Raw genomic sequence first — 15,525 nt, forward strand, 5'->3', positions numbered from 1 at the left:
GTAGCTTGGATGTTATTTATAATTTATAAAAAAGAGTGTGTGCATTACATATCTATCAACATAATGGGTGTTCTACATGAGAACAGACAATAGCAGTTTTACCAAGGATTCAAAAAAGAAAAGGTTAAATTCTTGTAATTTTTTCTGTTCTCCTGAAACCCAAGTTTTATTCCTTGTTCTAGAGTGGATCACTGCAAAATTAGGATGTGAAAACCAAACTGTTTTAGAAACAAAACAAGTCTCATTAATAAGACTTGCAGAATACTTAAGTTACGAGGAGTAGCAAAATAGACAATTCTGTTAATGCTTTTTACAGAAGAGAAAAATCATGGATCACAGTTATGGAAGGAAACAAGTCAATTTTTTAAAAGATTTATTCTTGGCTTTAAACGTATTTATAATGAGATTTGAAAACATGATATTATATATACATTTAAGGCATTAAAACATGTGATTTAAGAACTTCTCCATGCTATTAACTCCCAGTTAGAAATGCTTTATCCCTTTTCTCTATTAAACATAAGAAAGTAACAAATAAGGCCGGACACGGTGGCTCATGCCTATAATCCCAGCACTTTGGGAGGCTGAGGCGGATGGATCACCTAAGGTCAGGAGTTTGAGACCAGCTTAGCCAACATGGTAAAACCCAGTCTCTACTAAAAATGCAAACATTAGCTGGGCATGGTGGTGCGTCCCTGTAATCCCAGCTACTCGGGAGGCTTGAGGTGGGAGAATTACTTGAACCCGGGAAGTGGAGGCTGCAGTGAGCCAAGATCATGCCACTGCACTCCAGCATGGGCGACAAAGCGAGACTCCATCTCCAAAAAAAAAAAAAAAGGAAGTAACAAATGAGAGTATCATCTTAAATTGAACTAATCTGCTTCTGTGGTAAGTTTAAAAGGGCATAGGCTCTGGGTCCTGTGATAGTGCTAAAAATAAAGCAGGCAGAATCAGTGCCAATTTGAAAGCAAGATAGTTTCTCAAGTTTGAGTTTGGATGACCATTTTGTTGAAAAAAAAATTAACTATGAAATCTTCTGATTTGAAGTATCTGAATTTTTAGTTGAAGTAATTTAATTTCAGAGATCACATTGGAAGAGTAAAAAGGAATTAGAGTTACATTGAGGGTTCCATTTTTCTTATAATCATGCTGACTTAAGGATGAAGAATTGCTCAAAAGGAAATACCACTCTATCATATTCATCCTGACTTTTGAACAGGATGGAACTATAGCAGAACCAACATATTTGCATTAAGGAGAACTATTTCATAGTGAGTTACCTCTAAAAAAAATCCCCTAAAATAGTAGCTAAACTAAACGGAATTATCTGCATCAAAATAACTGTACTAAGAGACCTCATTTCATTTAATGACACAATCTAAAAGAAAATTGTATGTTTATTTCACTTGTAAAATAATACTTGCAGTGATCAAATCCAAAGATTTAAAAGATTTTCTTTTCCCCACTCTTTTTTTTTCTTTGTAAAGATGGGGGTCTCCCTATGTTGCCCAGGCTGGTCTTGAACTCCTGGCCTCAAGCACTCCTCCCACCTCAGCTTCTCAAAGTGTTGGGATTACAGGCATGAGCCACTGAGCTCAGCCAAAGATGTTTTTCTTGATTAGTTAATAAATTACATTTAGTTTTAAGATATGCAACTGAAGCAAAAGTATACCAATACAGAATCGGGCAAAGAACATCTGATATACAAATGCTGAGGTAAATTTGAAACTAATTTCTTTTCTCATTGTGCATCATAAGTACTAATGTGTGGTTTGAAATTATATTCCAGTCTTACAAACTGGAAAGGTTAAGCGTCAATAATTGACTGTCGCCTTTGCAAATGCTTAGATATATTTTTTAGTTGTAATTGTGTCCTGCTTATTTTTCTCACATTCTTCTGTACCGGCCTGGGAACCCTCCTGTTCTTTGATCAGAGATGTAGTACAATGTCGTTTCAGTCTCAGATAAGCTTTTGAACTGGTGGGAGCAGTCCTAGTGGATTTGCTGACAGATATAAATTGTTTTTCTCCTGTTGAACCAGACAAAAGAGCTTGGGTATTTATCAATGCAAGTTCTTCGTCAGCTATTGAATTACTTTCCAAAAGAGAAATTTCATTGAAATTTTTAAATGGACTTATCTGAGGAGAATTCAGTTCTTTTTTCTTTATGGGTGTTTCGTATTTGGTGCCACAACTCCTTGGTGGCTGAAATGCCTTCTGTGCAGCCGGAGAAACAAACGTACAAATGGGACTCACAGGTGGAGGTAAAGGCAGTCTACTCAAGAAATCCAAGGCTCTTCTCTTTTTGCAGTTTTTTTGGTCATCAATCTCTTTCTCCCCTTTACAAGACTTTGAAGTCATTTGGGCTGAGACAGGTGTGGAAACAGACTTCCTTTTGGCCATACAAAGCGATAAAGGACTTTGATAATATATCTCACAATTAGGAGAAGACATCTGATAAAAAAATGAAAATGTAGCCTATCATAATTATGTACCAACACGAAAAACTAAATCAAAGTAACTTTTCATTGAAAATATTTAAGCACACAAATATTACACACAGTATCCCTCCCCTAACTGCTAATAGGTTAGGTGATTTCAATTCACATTATTCCTATTCTAGATGGAAGTAATTATACATAAGAGCATATAAAATGACATGAAAAGAAAGGAAGATGAAGAATAATCACAGTAAAAGATAAAAAAGGAGGTAGGGGATGTCACTTATGCTTTTTAATCTTTTCTTTTTTATTATTAACAGATTAAACAAAGATAAACATTTTAAAGCCATCTTGAGAACACACACTATCTGGGTTCTAATACCTACTTTTCTAGCTTTGTGACCTTATTAGGCAATTGCTTAACCTCTCTCTACGCCATAGTCTCCTCATCTATAAAATGAGGATAATACAGTAAAGTCCTCACTTAATGTCATTGATAGGTTCTTGGAAACTGTGGCTTTAAGTCAAACAACGTATAGCAGGTCTTTGAGCAATGTCATTTCCTTCAACATCGTTTTGTTAGAACAGTGATGAGAAAACAAAATGGTTTTGTTATACATCACTTCCCTTAAAATCAGTTTCCAAAAACCTATTGACAATGTTAAGCGAGGACTTAGGTTTTATCTCATAGGGTTGTTATGAGGATTAAATGAGTTAATATAGATACCCTTAGCAAGTATTAGCTATTTAAGAATCAGCCATTAGCCAATATTAAAGACTTTAGCTTGATTTGCATCTACTGTGATTTAACCACTTAAATGGCTTAGAAACAGCTTACAAACAGCTTAGAAACAACCCTAATTGTATGGAACAGTGAAATAAATAGGCAAAAAACACTTTTCAATCACATGTAAATGAAAGCACCTGTTTGGAAAGTGTGCACCCAAAGTTTCATATCTTGCTTCAATAAATAAAATTTCTAAATAACCTATACTTACAGCAGCCACATAACAACCACACTTTCTAGTTAAGTTTAATTACATTTTACCATGTTTACTAGGTATACAACAGAGTATATGATGGCCTCCATATATAATACTTATAATATTCCTTGAGTTTACATTAACTTACCAGAAGCTTATTTCCTGTACCAGGAATGATTTGAGCAGTGTACGGCTCTGAAGTACAGTCTTTAGTTGGGGTGGACAACTTGGGATCATTTGCATGCAGTATATGCATAAGCTTGTTTTCTGCTTCATTGCAAAGTATGTCAATATTCTAAGAAAACAAATGGAAAAGCTGCTTTATAAATTGCAAACCCACATATTTATGTTTCCAAAAGTATTTCCTTTAAAAGCAGAAATGAAAAGTTCAGACCAAAAAAGAATGAAAAACCCTAAATGTGATACCAATTGTCAAACATGCCTATGCAAAATTACAAAACCAGTATCAGTGATTTAGGGGAATCTAGCTGATAGGGAGAGGGGAACAGAGAAAAAGTATGTGTATCTGAAGGAAAGAGATCTTCTCAGTCATCTAGTTTAATCAGCAAGCTGTCATATGATCTGAATTGAAGCTGGAAGATTGGGGCTCAAGTCCTAGTTCTATTTACTACTTAATAGCTGGGAATCATCTCACATCTATAAAGGTACTTCTTTGGTTAGTGAAAAGAGAGAATTGCCTCACCTACCTCACGTCTGTTCCAAGAATTAACTGAAATAATTTGTAGGTTAAACTACATGAAACTGTTGTTTGAGAAGTCACAACTGGTCAAGTATCAGCAATTTCATATGGTTTAACCTAATTCATGACAGTATTTTGTAAAACTTTAAAATGCTACGTAAATGACAGTTGTCTCTTCAGCAGGATTAGTAAACTGCCTTTGAAGATGTCTCAGAGAAAATGTGGGGTGTAGGCCGGGCTCGGTGGCTCACGCCTGTAAACCCAGTACTTGGGGAGGCCGAGGTGGGCAGATCACTTGAGGCCAGGAGTTCAAGACCAGACTGCCCAACATGGTGAAACTATGTCTCTACTAAAAATACAAAATTTAGCTGGGTGTGGTGGCACGCGCCTGTAGTCCCAGCTACTTGGGAGGCTAAGGCACGAGAATCGCTTGAGCCCAGGAGGCAGAGACTGCAGTGAGCTGAGATTGTGCTACTGCACTACAGCCTGGGGGTGACAAGGCAAGACTCTGTCTCTTAAAAAAAAAAAAAAAGAAAGAAAGAAAATCTAGGGTGTAAACAGTAGATACACTGTATGGGAACTAAATAATGACTACAACTCCCACCCCTAATTTAGAAACTAGATATAGCAGAGTGTTATTCATTATGCATAGAGTCTTTAGGTAAAATATCAACACAGCTTTCTTTATACAGCTACTCTAATGCTTTTAAAATATATTTTTATATAAATTCTGAATAACACACATTTCAAATATTAAACTACAGAATTAAGAGGTTTATTTTTTGTGTATTCTTCACTAGTTACCAATTCATGAAATCTCAAATTTTACTGGGAAGCAGCATTGTGTAGCAGTTCCTAGTCTGGGTTCTGCATTCGATGGCCTAAGTATGAATCCTAGTTTTACTAACTTGGCATTTGACCTAAGGCAAGCCATTTAACCTGTTTCTCACTGATAAAATAGAAAAACAGGGCCGGGCGCGGTGGCTCACGCTTGTAATCCCAGCACTTTGGGAGGCTGAGGTGGGCGGATCACGAGGTCAGGAGATCGAGACCACGGTGAAACCCCGTCTCTACTAAAAATACAAAAAATTAGCCGAGCGTGGTGGCGGGCGCCTGTAGTCCCAGCTACCCGGAGAGGCTGAGGCAGGAGAATGGCGTGAACCCGGGAGGCGGAGCTTGCAGTGAGCCGAGATTGCGCCACTGCACTCCAGCCTGGGCGACAGAGCAAGACTCCGTCTCAAAAAAAAAAAAAGAAAAACAGTTCCCTACCTCATAAGGTTGTGGGAGAATTAAATGAGAAGCTTAGAACAAGGTCTGACATATAGTAAACACTCAATAAACACCAGCTAATATTATATAATGTATATATAGATTTAAGCAGAAAATGCATACATGATCTAGGGAAAATAATGTCAGTGTCTCTTATCTGGTATTAAATCAAGTCAAAGAGATATAATCTGTATAAAACACTAGATATGAAGTTTAAGTGTAAACCTGTAGTCTGCATATTATTAACTAATCACACTGCTAACTGCTGCAAACCACAGATAACTCATATTATTCTTGTAACCAATTTCCAGTTTGCTTACAAAGTCTGCATTTCTGAACATCCTTCTCACAATTTCTCCCAACTCATTTCCCTTCAAGTCATTCTTCTCTTTCTAGTTGCTGTCATTTCCCCATTCCCACATCTCCTGAGGTTCATGGGCAATTAATATATGATTAAACTTTACCTCACACACTACCTCAACTATCCAATTTGTATAAAAGCTATTTCCTTGATACTGGACTGTCAAAATAGAAAAATACCAAAATGTGTGGTGATGCTGAAAAGTAACCTTACCTCAACAGTATTTTTCATTTTGTTGAATGTCTCTTGAAAGTGGCCCTCTTTTGGACTAGCAGAAAACACAGAAAAATCTCCAGCAAATAAAGTAGGAAGGCTTGATCTGGATTCTGGTCGCCACTGGAGGTTGCTTGCAGCAATTAACATATGAGGCTTAATAATGTCTTCATTAAGGTCTATCCAAAACTTTATTGCCAGTAAATTATAACATTCGTCTGACAAATAGATGAAAGGAGCAAGTCCTAGAATGAAAAAAAAAAAAAAAAGAATGTTATTATAGATGTGTTAGATGAATTTTAAGATGCAAGAAAGGAAACTCTAATATGTCTATTTATTTTGGTACATGCTAATAGTAAAAGCAAATCAAAATAGCTGAATTTGGTGAAAGCTCCGGTTTTCCAAAATGACCTGTTGCTTACAGTGCTAAAATTTCAATACCAATATGACAACACATTCTTTTTTTTTTTTTTTTTTTTTGAGACGGAGTCTCGCTCTGTCGCCCAGGCTGGAGTGCAGTGGCGCCATCTCGGCTCACTGCAAGCTCCGCCTCCCGGGTTCACGCCATTCTCCTGCCTCAGCCTCTCTGAGTAGCTGGGACCACAGGCGCCCGCCACCACGCCCGGCTAATTTTTTGTATTTTTTAGTAGAGACGGGGTTTCACCGTGGTCTCGATCTCCTGACCTCGTGATCCGCCCGCCTCGGCCTCCCAAAGTGCTGGGATTACAAGCGTGAGCCACCGCGCCTGGCCTGACAACACATTCTTTTACTGAGGTCATGTGGAAGTAGGTATACACACACATTGCTAACAGGAGTACGGATTTGTGCAAGCTTTCTGGAGATAAATTTGGCAATACCTAGCAAAGCCACATATGCATTTACCTTTGCACCCAGTAATCCCATTTCTTGTACTCCACTCTGAAGATAGACCTCTAATAATAGTAAAATACACATGAACATAAAGTTCATGAAAACACCTGTGAACAAGGTTACCCACTGAAACATTATAATTATAAAATATTGGAAGCAGCTTTTATTAGCTGATATACAGGATAGAGTTAGATAAACTATGGTATATCCAAACAATGGTGTACCACGTAGCTGCAAAAAAGAGTGAGGATGATTTCTATGAACTGATTTCCAGGACACAGTGTTGAGCTAAAAAAGAAAAGCATAAAAGAAAGGCTAGAGTATGTTCCCCTTCTTATAAGGAAGAAGGGGATATAAGAAAATATACATGTATCTGTTCATTTGAGCAAAAGAAATCAGGAAGGATAAACCAGAAACTAAAGGAACAGGGTATGAGTGGGGGAAAAAGGAGGATTAGGATTGGGACTGCAAGGATAAGGAGGAAGTGATGTTAAGTACATCTTTTTGTACAGGTCTGACTCCTAGAACCACAGTGATATTTCACATACCCAACAAACCAACCAACAAACAAATCCAACTAGATATGAGGGAATCCAAAATGGAAGACAAACATTTCCCACCTCTGTCTGCTGAGAGGGCCTGGCAGTACTGATGCCTCCACAGTAAAGTAATGAGCCTATCTAGCAACCAGATCTTGGATCTAAACACCATTTTCTACTAAAAAAAGGAGCCAAGAGAAATGGCTGATTCCAAGACTAGGGCAGGGAACATACAAGATGAACTTGAAACATCTTGTGATGTCAAAAAATAAGGAAATGTTCAAAACGTGAAGAAAGCTTGTTGAAACAACACAGGAGTCTATATGAAAAAGCTCCTCGAGTCACCAGGGTGGAGCCAAGATGGCCGAATAGGAACAGCTCCGGTCTCCAGCTCCCAGCCCCAGCGACACAGAAGACGGGTGATTTCTGCATTTCTGCTTGAGGTACCGGTTTCATCTCACTAGGGAGTGCCTAACAGTGGGTGCAGGACAGTTGGTGAAGCACACTGTGCGTGAGCCGAAGCAGGGTGAGGCATTGCCTCACTCGGGAAGCGCAAGGGGTCAGGGAGTTCCCTTTCCTAGTCAAAGAAAGGGGAAACAGACGGCACCTGGAAAATCGGGTCAGTCCCACGCTAATACTGCGCTTTTCCAACAGGCCTGGAAAACGGCACACTAGGAGATTGTGTCCCACATCTGGCTCGGAGGGTCCTATGCCCACAGAGTCTCCCTGATTGCTAGCACAGCAGTCTGAGATCAAGCTGCAAGGTGGCAGCGAGGCTGAGGGAGGGGTGCCCGCCATTGCCCAGGCTTGCTTAGGTAAACAAAGCAGCCAGGAAGCTGGAACTGGGTGGAGCCCACCACAGCTCAAGGAGGCCTGCCTGCCTCTGTAGGCTCCACCTCTGGGGGCAGGGCACAGACAAACAAAAACTCAGCAAGAACCTCCACAGACTTAAATGTCCCTGTCTGACTGACAGCTTTGAAGAGAGTAGTGGTTCTCCCAGCATGCAGCTGGAGATCTGAGAACGGACAGACTGCCTCCTAAAGTGGGTCCCCCACCCCTGAGCAGCCTAACTGGGAGGCACCCCCCCAGTAGGGACAGACTGACACCTCATTCAACCGGGTACTCCTCTGAGACAAAACTTTCAGAGGAACTGTCAGACAGCTGAATTTGTGGTCTCACGAAAATCCGCTGTTCTGCAGCCACCGCTGCTGACACCCAGCCAAACAGGGTCTGGAGTGCACCTCTAGTAAACTCCAACAGACCTGCAGCTGAGGGTCCTGTCTGGTAGAAGGAAAACTAACAAACAGAAAGGACATCCACACTAAAAACCCATCTGTACATCACTACCATCAAAGACAAAAAGTAGATAAAACCACAAAGATGGGGAAAAAACAGAGCAAAAAAACTGGAAACTCTAAAAAACAGAGCACCTCTCCTCCTCCAAAGGAACGCAGTTCCTCACCAGCAATGGAACAAAGCTGGATGGAGGATGACTTTGATGAGTTGAGAGAAGAAGGCTTCAGACGATCAAACTACTCTGAGCTACCAGAGGAAATTCAAAACAATACCAAAGAAGTTAAAAACTTTGAAAAAAAATTAGAAGAATGGATAACTAGAATAACCAATGGAGAGAAGGGCTTGAAGGAGCTGATGGAGCTGAAAGCCAAGTTTCGAGAACTACGCGAAGATTGCAGAAGTCTCAGTAGCAGATGCGATCAACTGGAAGAAAGGGTATCGCTGATGGAAGATGAAATGAATGAAATGAAGAGAGAAGGGAAGTTTAGAGAAAAAAGAATAAAAAGAAATGAACAAAGCCTCCAAGAAATTTGGGACTATGTGAAAAGACCAAACCTATGTCTGATTGGTGTACCTGAAAATGATGGGGAGAATGGAACCAAGTTGGAAAACACTCTGCAAGATATTATCCAGGAGAACTTCCCCAATCTAGCAAGGCAGGCCAACATTCAGGTTCAGGAAATACAGAGAACGCCACAAAGATACTCCTCGAGAAGGGCAACTCCAAGACACATAATTGTCAGATTCACCAAAGTTGAAATGAAGGAAAAAATGTTAAGGGCAGCCAGAGAGAAAGGTCGGGTTACCCACAAAGGGAAGCCCATCAGACTAACAGCTGATCTCTCAGCAGAAACTCTACAAGCTAGAAGAGAGTGGGGGCCGATATTCAACATTCTTAAAGAAAAGAATTTTCAACCCAGAATTTCCTATCCCGCCAAACTAAGCTTCATAAGTGAAGAAGAAATAAAATACTTTACAGACAAGCAAACGCTGAGTGATTTTGTCACCACCAGGCCTGCCCTAAAAGAGCTCCTGAAGGAAGCACTAAACATGGAAAGGAACAACCAGTACCAGCCACTGCAAAAACATGCCAAATTGTAAAGACCATCGAGGCTAGGAAGAAACTATAGCAACTAACGAGCAAAATAACCAACTAACATCATAATGACAGGATCAGATTCACACATAACAATATTAACGTTAAATGTAAATGGGCTAAATGCTCCAATCAAAAGACACAGACTGGCAAACTGGATAAGGAGTCAGGACCCATCAGTGTGCTGTATTCAGGAAACCCATCTCACGTGCAGAGACACACATAGACTCAAAATAAAGGGATGGAGGAAGATCTATCAAGCAACTGGAAAACAAAAAAAGGCAGGGGTTGCAATCCTAGTCTCTGATAAAATAGACTTTAAACCAACAAAGATCAAAAGAGACAAAGAAGGCCATTACATAATGGTAAGGGATCAATTCAACAAGAAGAGCTAACTATCCTAAATATATATGCACCCAACACAGGAGCACCCAGATTCATAAAGCAAGTCCTCAGTGACCTACAAAGGGACTTAAACTCCCACACAATAATAATGGGAGATTTTAACACCCCACTGTCAGCATTAGACAGATCAACGAGACAGAGTTAACAAGGATATCCAGGAATTGAACTCAGCTCTACATAAAGTGGACCCAATAGACATCTACAGAACTCTCCACCCCAAGTCAACAGAATATACATTTTTTTCAGCACCACACCACACCTATTCCAAAATTGACCACATAGTTGGAAGTAAAGCTCTCCTCAGCAAATGTAAAAGAACAGAAATTATAACAAACTGTCTCTCAGACCACAGTGCAATCAAACTAGAACTCAGGATTAAGAAACTCACTCAAAACCGCTCAACTACATGGAAACTGAACAACCTGCTCCTGAATGACTATTGGGTACATAATGAAATGAAGGCAGAAATAAAGATGTTCTTTGAAACCAATGAGAACAAAGACACAACATACCAGAATCTCTGGGACACATTCAAAGCAGTGTGTAGAGGGAAATTTATAGCACTAAATGCCCACAAGAGAAAGCAGGAAAGATCCAAAATTGACACCCTAACATCACAATTAAAAGAACTAGAAAAGCAAGAGCAAACACATTCAAAAGCTAGCAGAAGGCTAGAAATAACTAAAATCAGAGCAGAACTGAAGGAAATAGAGACACAAAAAACCCTTCAAAAAATTAATGAATCCAGGAGCTGGTTTTTTGAAAAGATCAACAAAATTGATGGACCGCTAGCAAGACTAATAAAGAAGAAAAGAGAGAAGAATCAAATAGATGCAATAAAAAACGAAAAAGGGGATATCACCACCGATCCCACAGAAATACAATCCACCATCAGAGAATACTACAAACACCTCTATGCAAATAAACTAGAAAATCTAGAAGAAATGGATAAATTCCTCGACAAATACACCCTCCCAAGACTAAACCAGGAAGAAGTTGAAACTCTGAATAGACCAATAACAGGTTCTGAAATTGTGGCAATAATCAATAGCTTACCAACCAAAAAGAGTCCAGGACCTGATGGATTCACAGCTGAATTCTACCAGAGGTACAAGGAGGAACTGATACCATTCCTTCTGAAACTATTCCAATTGATAGAAAATGAGGGAATCCTCCCTAACACATTTTATGAAGCCAGCATCGTGCTGATACCAAAGCCTGGCAGAGACATAACCAAAAAAGAGAATTTCAGACCAATATCCTTGATGAACATTGATGCAAAAATCCTCAATAAAATACTGGCAAACCGAATCCAGCAGCACATCAAAAAGCTTATCCACCATGATCAAGTGGGCTTCATCCCTGGGATGCAAGGCTGGTTCAACATACGCAAATCAATAAATGTAATCCAGCATATAAACAGAACCAAAGACAAAAACCACATGATTATCTCAATAGATGCAGAAAAGGCCTTTGACAAAATTCAACAACCCTTCATGCTAAAAACTCTCAATAAATTAGGTATTGATGGGACGTATCTCAAAATAATAAGAGCTATCTACGACAAACCCACAGCCAATATCATACTGAATAGGCAAAAACTGGAAGCATTCTCTCTGAAAACTGGCACAAGACAGGGATGCCCTCTCTCACCGCTCCTATTCAACATAGTGCTGGAAGTTCTGGCCAGAGCAATCAGGCAGGAGAAGGAAATAAAGGGTATTCAATTAGGAAAAGAGGAAGTCAAATTGTCCCTGTTTGCAGATGACATGATTGTATATCTAGAAAACCCCATTGTCTCAGCCCAAAATCACCTTAAGCTGATTAGCAACTTCAGCAAAGTCTCAGGATACAAAATTAATGTACAAAAATCACAAGCATTCTTGTACACCAATCACAGACAAACAGAGAGCCAAATCATGAGTGAACTCCCATTCACAATTGCTTCAAAGAGAATAAAATACCTAGGAATCCAACTTACGAGGGATGTGAAGGACCTCTTCAAGGAGAACTACAAACCACTGCTCAATGAAATAAAAGAGGATACAAACAAATGGAAGAACATTCCATGCTCATGGGTTGGAAGAATCAATATCGTGAAAATGGCCATACTGCCCAAGGTAATTTATAGATTCAATGCCATCCCCATCAAGCTACCAATGACTTTCTTCACAGAATTGGAAAAAACTACTTTAAAGTTCATATGGAACCAAAAAAGAGCCCGCATTGCCAAGTCAATCCTAAGCCAAAAGAACAAAGCTGGAGGCATCACGCTACCTGACTTTAAACTATACTACAAGGCTACAGTAACCAAAACAGCATGGTACTGGTACCACAACAGAGACATAGATCAATGGAACAGAACAGAGCCCTCAGAAATGATGCCGCATAGCTACAACTATCTGATCTTTGACAAACCTGACAAAAACAAGAAATGGGGAAAGGATTCCCTATTTAATAAATGGTGCTGGGAAAACTGGCTAGCCATATGTAGAAAGCTGCAGCTGGATCCCTTCCTTACACCTTATACAAAAATTAATTCAAGATGGATTAAAGACTTATATGTTAGACCTAAAACCATTAAAATCCTACAAGAAAACCTAGGCAATACCATTCAGGACATAGGCGTGGGCAAGGACTTCATGTCTAAAACACCAAAAGCAATGGCAACAAAAGCCAAAATCGACAAATGGGATCTCATTAAACTAAAGAGCTTCTGCACAGCAAAAGAAACTATCATCAGAATGAACAGGCAACCTACAGAATGGGAGAAAATTTTTGCAACCTACTCATCTGACAAAGGGCTAATATCCAGAATCTACAATGAACTCAAACAAATTTACAAGAAAAAAACAAACAACCCCATCAAAAAGTGGGCAGAGGACATGAACAGACACTTCTCAAAAGAAGACATTTATGCAGCCAGAAAACACATGAAGAAATGCTCATCATCACTGGCCATCAGAGAAATGCAAATCAAAACCACAGTGAGATACCATCTCACACCAGTTAGAATGGCCATCATTAAAAAATCAGGAAACAACAGGTGCTGGAGAGGATGTGGAGAAATAGGAACACTTTTACACTGTTGGTGGGACTGTAAACTAGTTCAACCATTGTGGAAGTCAGTGTGGCGATTCCTCAGGGATCTCGAACTAGAAATACCATTTGACCCAGCCATCCCATTACTGGGTATATACCCAAAGGACTATAAATCATGCTTCTATAAAGACACATGCACACGTATGTTTATTGCGGCACTATTCACAATAGCAAAGAGTTGGAACCAACCCAAATGTCCAACAACGATAGACTGGATTAAGAAAATGTGGCACATATACACCATGGAATACTATGCAGCCATAAAAAAATGATGAGTTCGTGTCCTTTGTAGGGACATGGATGAAACTGGAAAACATCATTCTCAGTAAACTATCGCAAGGACAAAAAACCAAACACCGCATGTTCTCACTCATAGGTGGGAATTGAACAATGAGAACTCATGGACACAGGAAGGGGAACATCACACTCCGGGGACTGTTGTGGGGTGGGGGGAGGGGGGAGGGACAGCATTAGGAGATATACCTAATGCTAAATGACGAGTTAATGGGTGCAGGAAATCAACACGGCACATGGATACATATGTAACAAACCTGCACATTGTGCACATGTACCCTAAAACCCTAAAGTATAATAAAAAAAAAAAAAAAGAAAAAGAAAAAGCTCCTCATGGTCAAAGCTAAAAAAAAAAACGTTAAACAATAAAATAATGAAGGTACTAAATTTTAACCTGCAGAATAAAATAAATGTTCTTGAGTCCACACTGATATAAATAACCAAATAAATATACTGGTGGAAAGGGCACAGCTTTTCCTTATAGAATTCCAATGAATTCCAATTAATGTAGAAGGAAAGAAAGGGGGAAAAATCATAATTAGGCAAATACCACAGTAATCATTGTTGCAAACAAAATCAACTGATGAATGCTACAGTTTGATGTGAAATAGGATTCAGTCTCAAAGAATCTCCCCCAAGATATTTATTAACTACAAAGAAAAAGCAAGTTATTGTACAGAGGAGAAACCCAGCAGATATCACCTTAACCAAGTGATGAAGATCAGTATCATTAACCCCTTGATATGATGTACTGAGAAAGACACATCATCACTTCAGTGGTAGTCTTGCCAGAAATGCATAACTTCATCCTAGTCATGAGAAAACATCAGACGAACTCAAATTGAGGGCAATGCTACAAAATAATTGATCAGTCTATTCAAAAGCATAATGAACATGAAAAAGAAGACAGGAAGTGTTAAAGATTGGTAGAAAATACAGGGGAAAAAAATGACTAAATGCAATTTGGGATCCCAGAACAAAAAAGGGGAAACAGGGTAAAATACCTTAAACTCAAACAATTTTTCAAATACATCTATACAATATGGGTAATTATACCACGATTAACTTTCTGATTCTAATTGTACTATGGTTATGCAAGATGTTAACATTAGGGAGGCTAGGTGAGGAATATTTGGAAATTCCACGATTTTTGCAACTTGTTTAAAGGTCTGAAATTAGTTCAAAATAAAGAGTTATAATTTTTTTTTTTTGAGACGCAGTCTCGCTCTGTGGCCTACGCTGGGGTGCAGTGGTGCAATCTTGGGTCACTGCAGCCTCTGCCTCCCGGGTTCAAGTCATGTTGGTCAGGCTGGTCTTGAACTCCTGGCCTCAAGTGATCCGCCTGCCTTGGCCTCCCAAAGTGCTGGGATTACAGGCATGAGCCACTGTGCCTGGCCAAGAGTTATAAAATTCTAAAGTGAAAGATGGGTAGGTGCTATCCATTCTATCCCAGGATAAACCAGGATAGAAGTGAGGCTAGGAAAGCTAGAGTTGGAAGAGGCACTAAGCATTTAATTCTACTCTTTATACTTTCTTGTTTTTGTTACTCTGAGAATTATGTATCCGTTGTAAATAACAGGGAATGGAAATGTCATTCTTAGATAAGGATGTTTATCCTATTGCAAATGATGGTTCATCTTTTCTTTCTTTTCATTTCAGATTTATTTAATGGATCTTAATTTTAAACACTGCTTTTAAAGAAATTATAAGTTTCTCAAGCATGTTCCATTTTCTAATTTTGGAATTTGCCTCTAATTATATTCAAAACTTGATGATAGTACTGTCCTGCTCCCAAATGTCCTTTTTAAATATATCTTGTTTTCCCCAATTACAAAATACATGTTTATTGAAAAACATTTAGAATACAGAAAAATAAAAAGTAAACAGTGTACTTTCCTCATTTCACTTTTATGTAAGTGGAGGTTTCCAGGTCTGGATCAAATTCCATCAAAAGAAA

General features: G+C 39.1%; 1 protein-coding gene across 6 annotated transcripts in view; it reads right to left on the reverse strand.

Annotated features, from left to right (window-relative positions):
* Positions 1-356: 356 nt before the first annotated feature.
* The window catches only part of BRCA2 (BRCA2 DNA repair associated), a 90,692-nt gene continuing 75,523 nt past the window's right edge, over positions 357-15,525 (reverse strand). For all 6 annotated transcript variants that reach the window (XM_032150519.2, XM_032150518.3, XM_058437695.1 and 3 more), the window contains 3 exons: positions 5,967-6,211; positions 3,572-3,718; positions 357-2,453 (listed from right to left, as the gene is read on the reverse strand). In XM_032150519.2, coding sequence (XP_032006410.1) covers positions 1,845-2,453; positions 3,572-3,718; positions 5,967-6,211 — 1,001 coding nt within the window. In that variant the 3' untranslated portion in view covers positions 357-1,844. The remainder of the gene's footprint in view (positions 2,454-3,571; positions 3,719-5,966; positions 6,212-15,525) is intronic.

This window comes from Hylobates moloch, unplaced genomic scaffold, assembly GCF_009828535.3.
Source record: "Hylobates moloch isolate HMO894 unplaced genomic scaffold, HMol_V3 SCAFFOLD_4, whole genome shotgun sequence".
NCBI lineage: Eukaryota > Metazoa > Chordata > Mammalia > Primates > Hylobatidae > Hylobates > Hylobates moloch.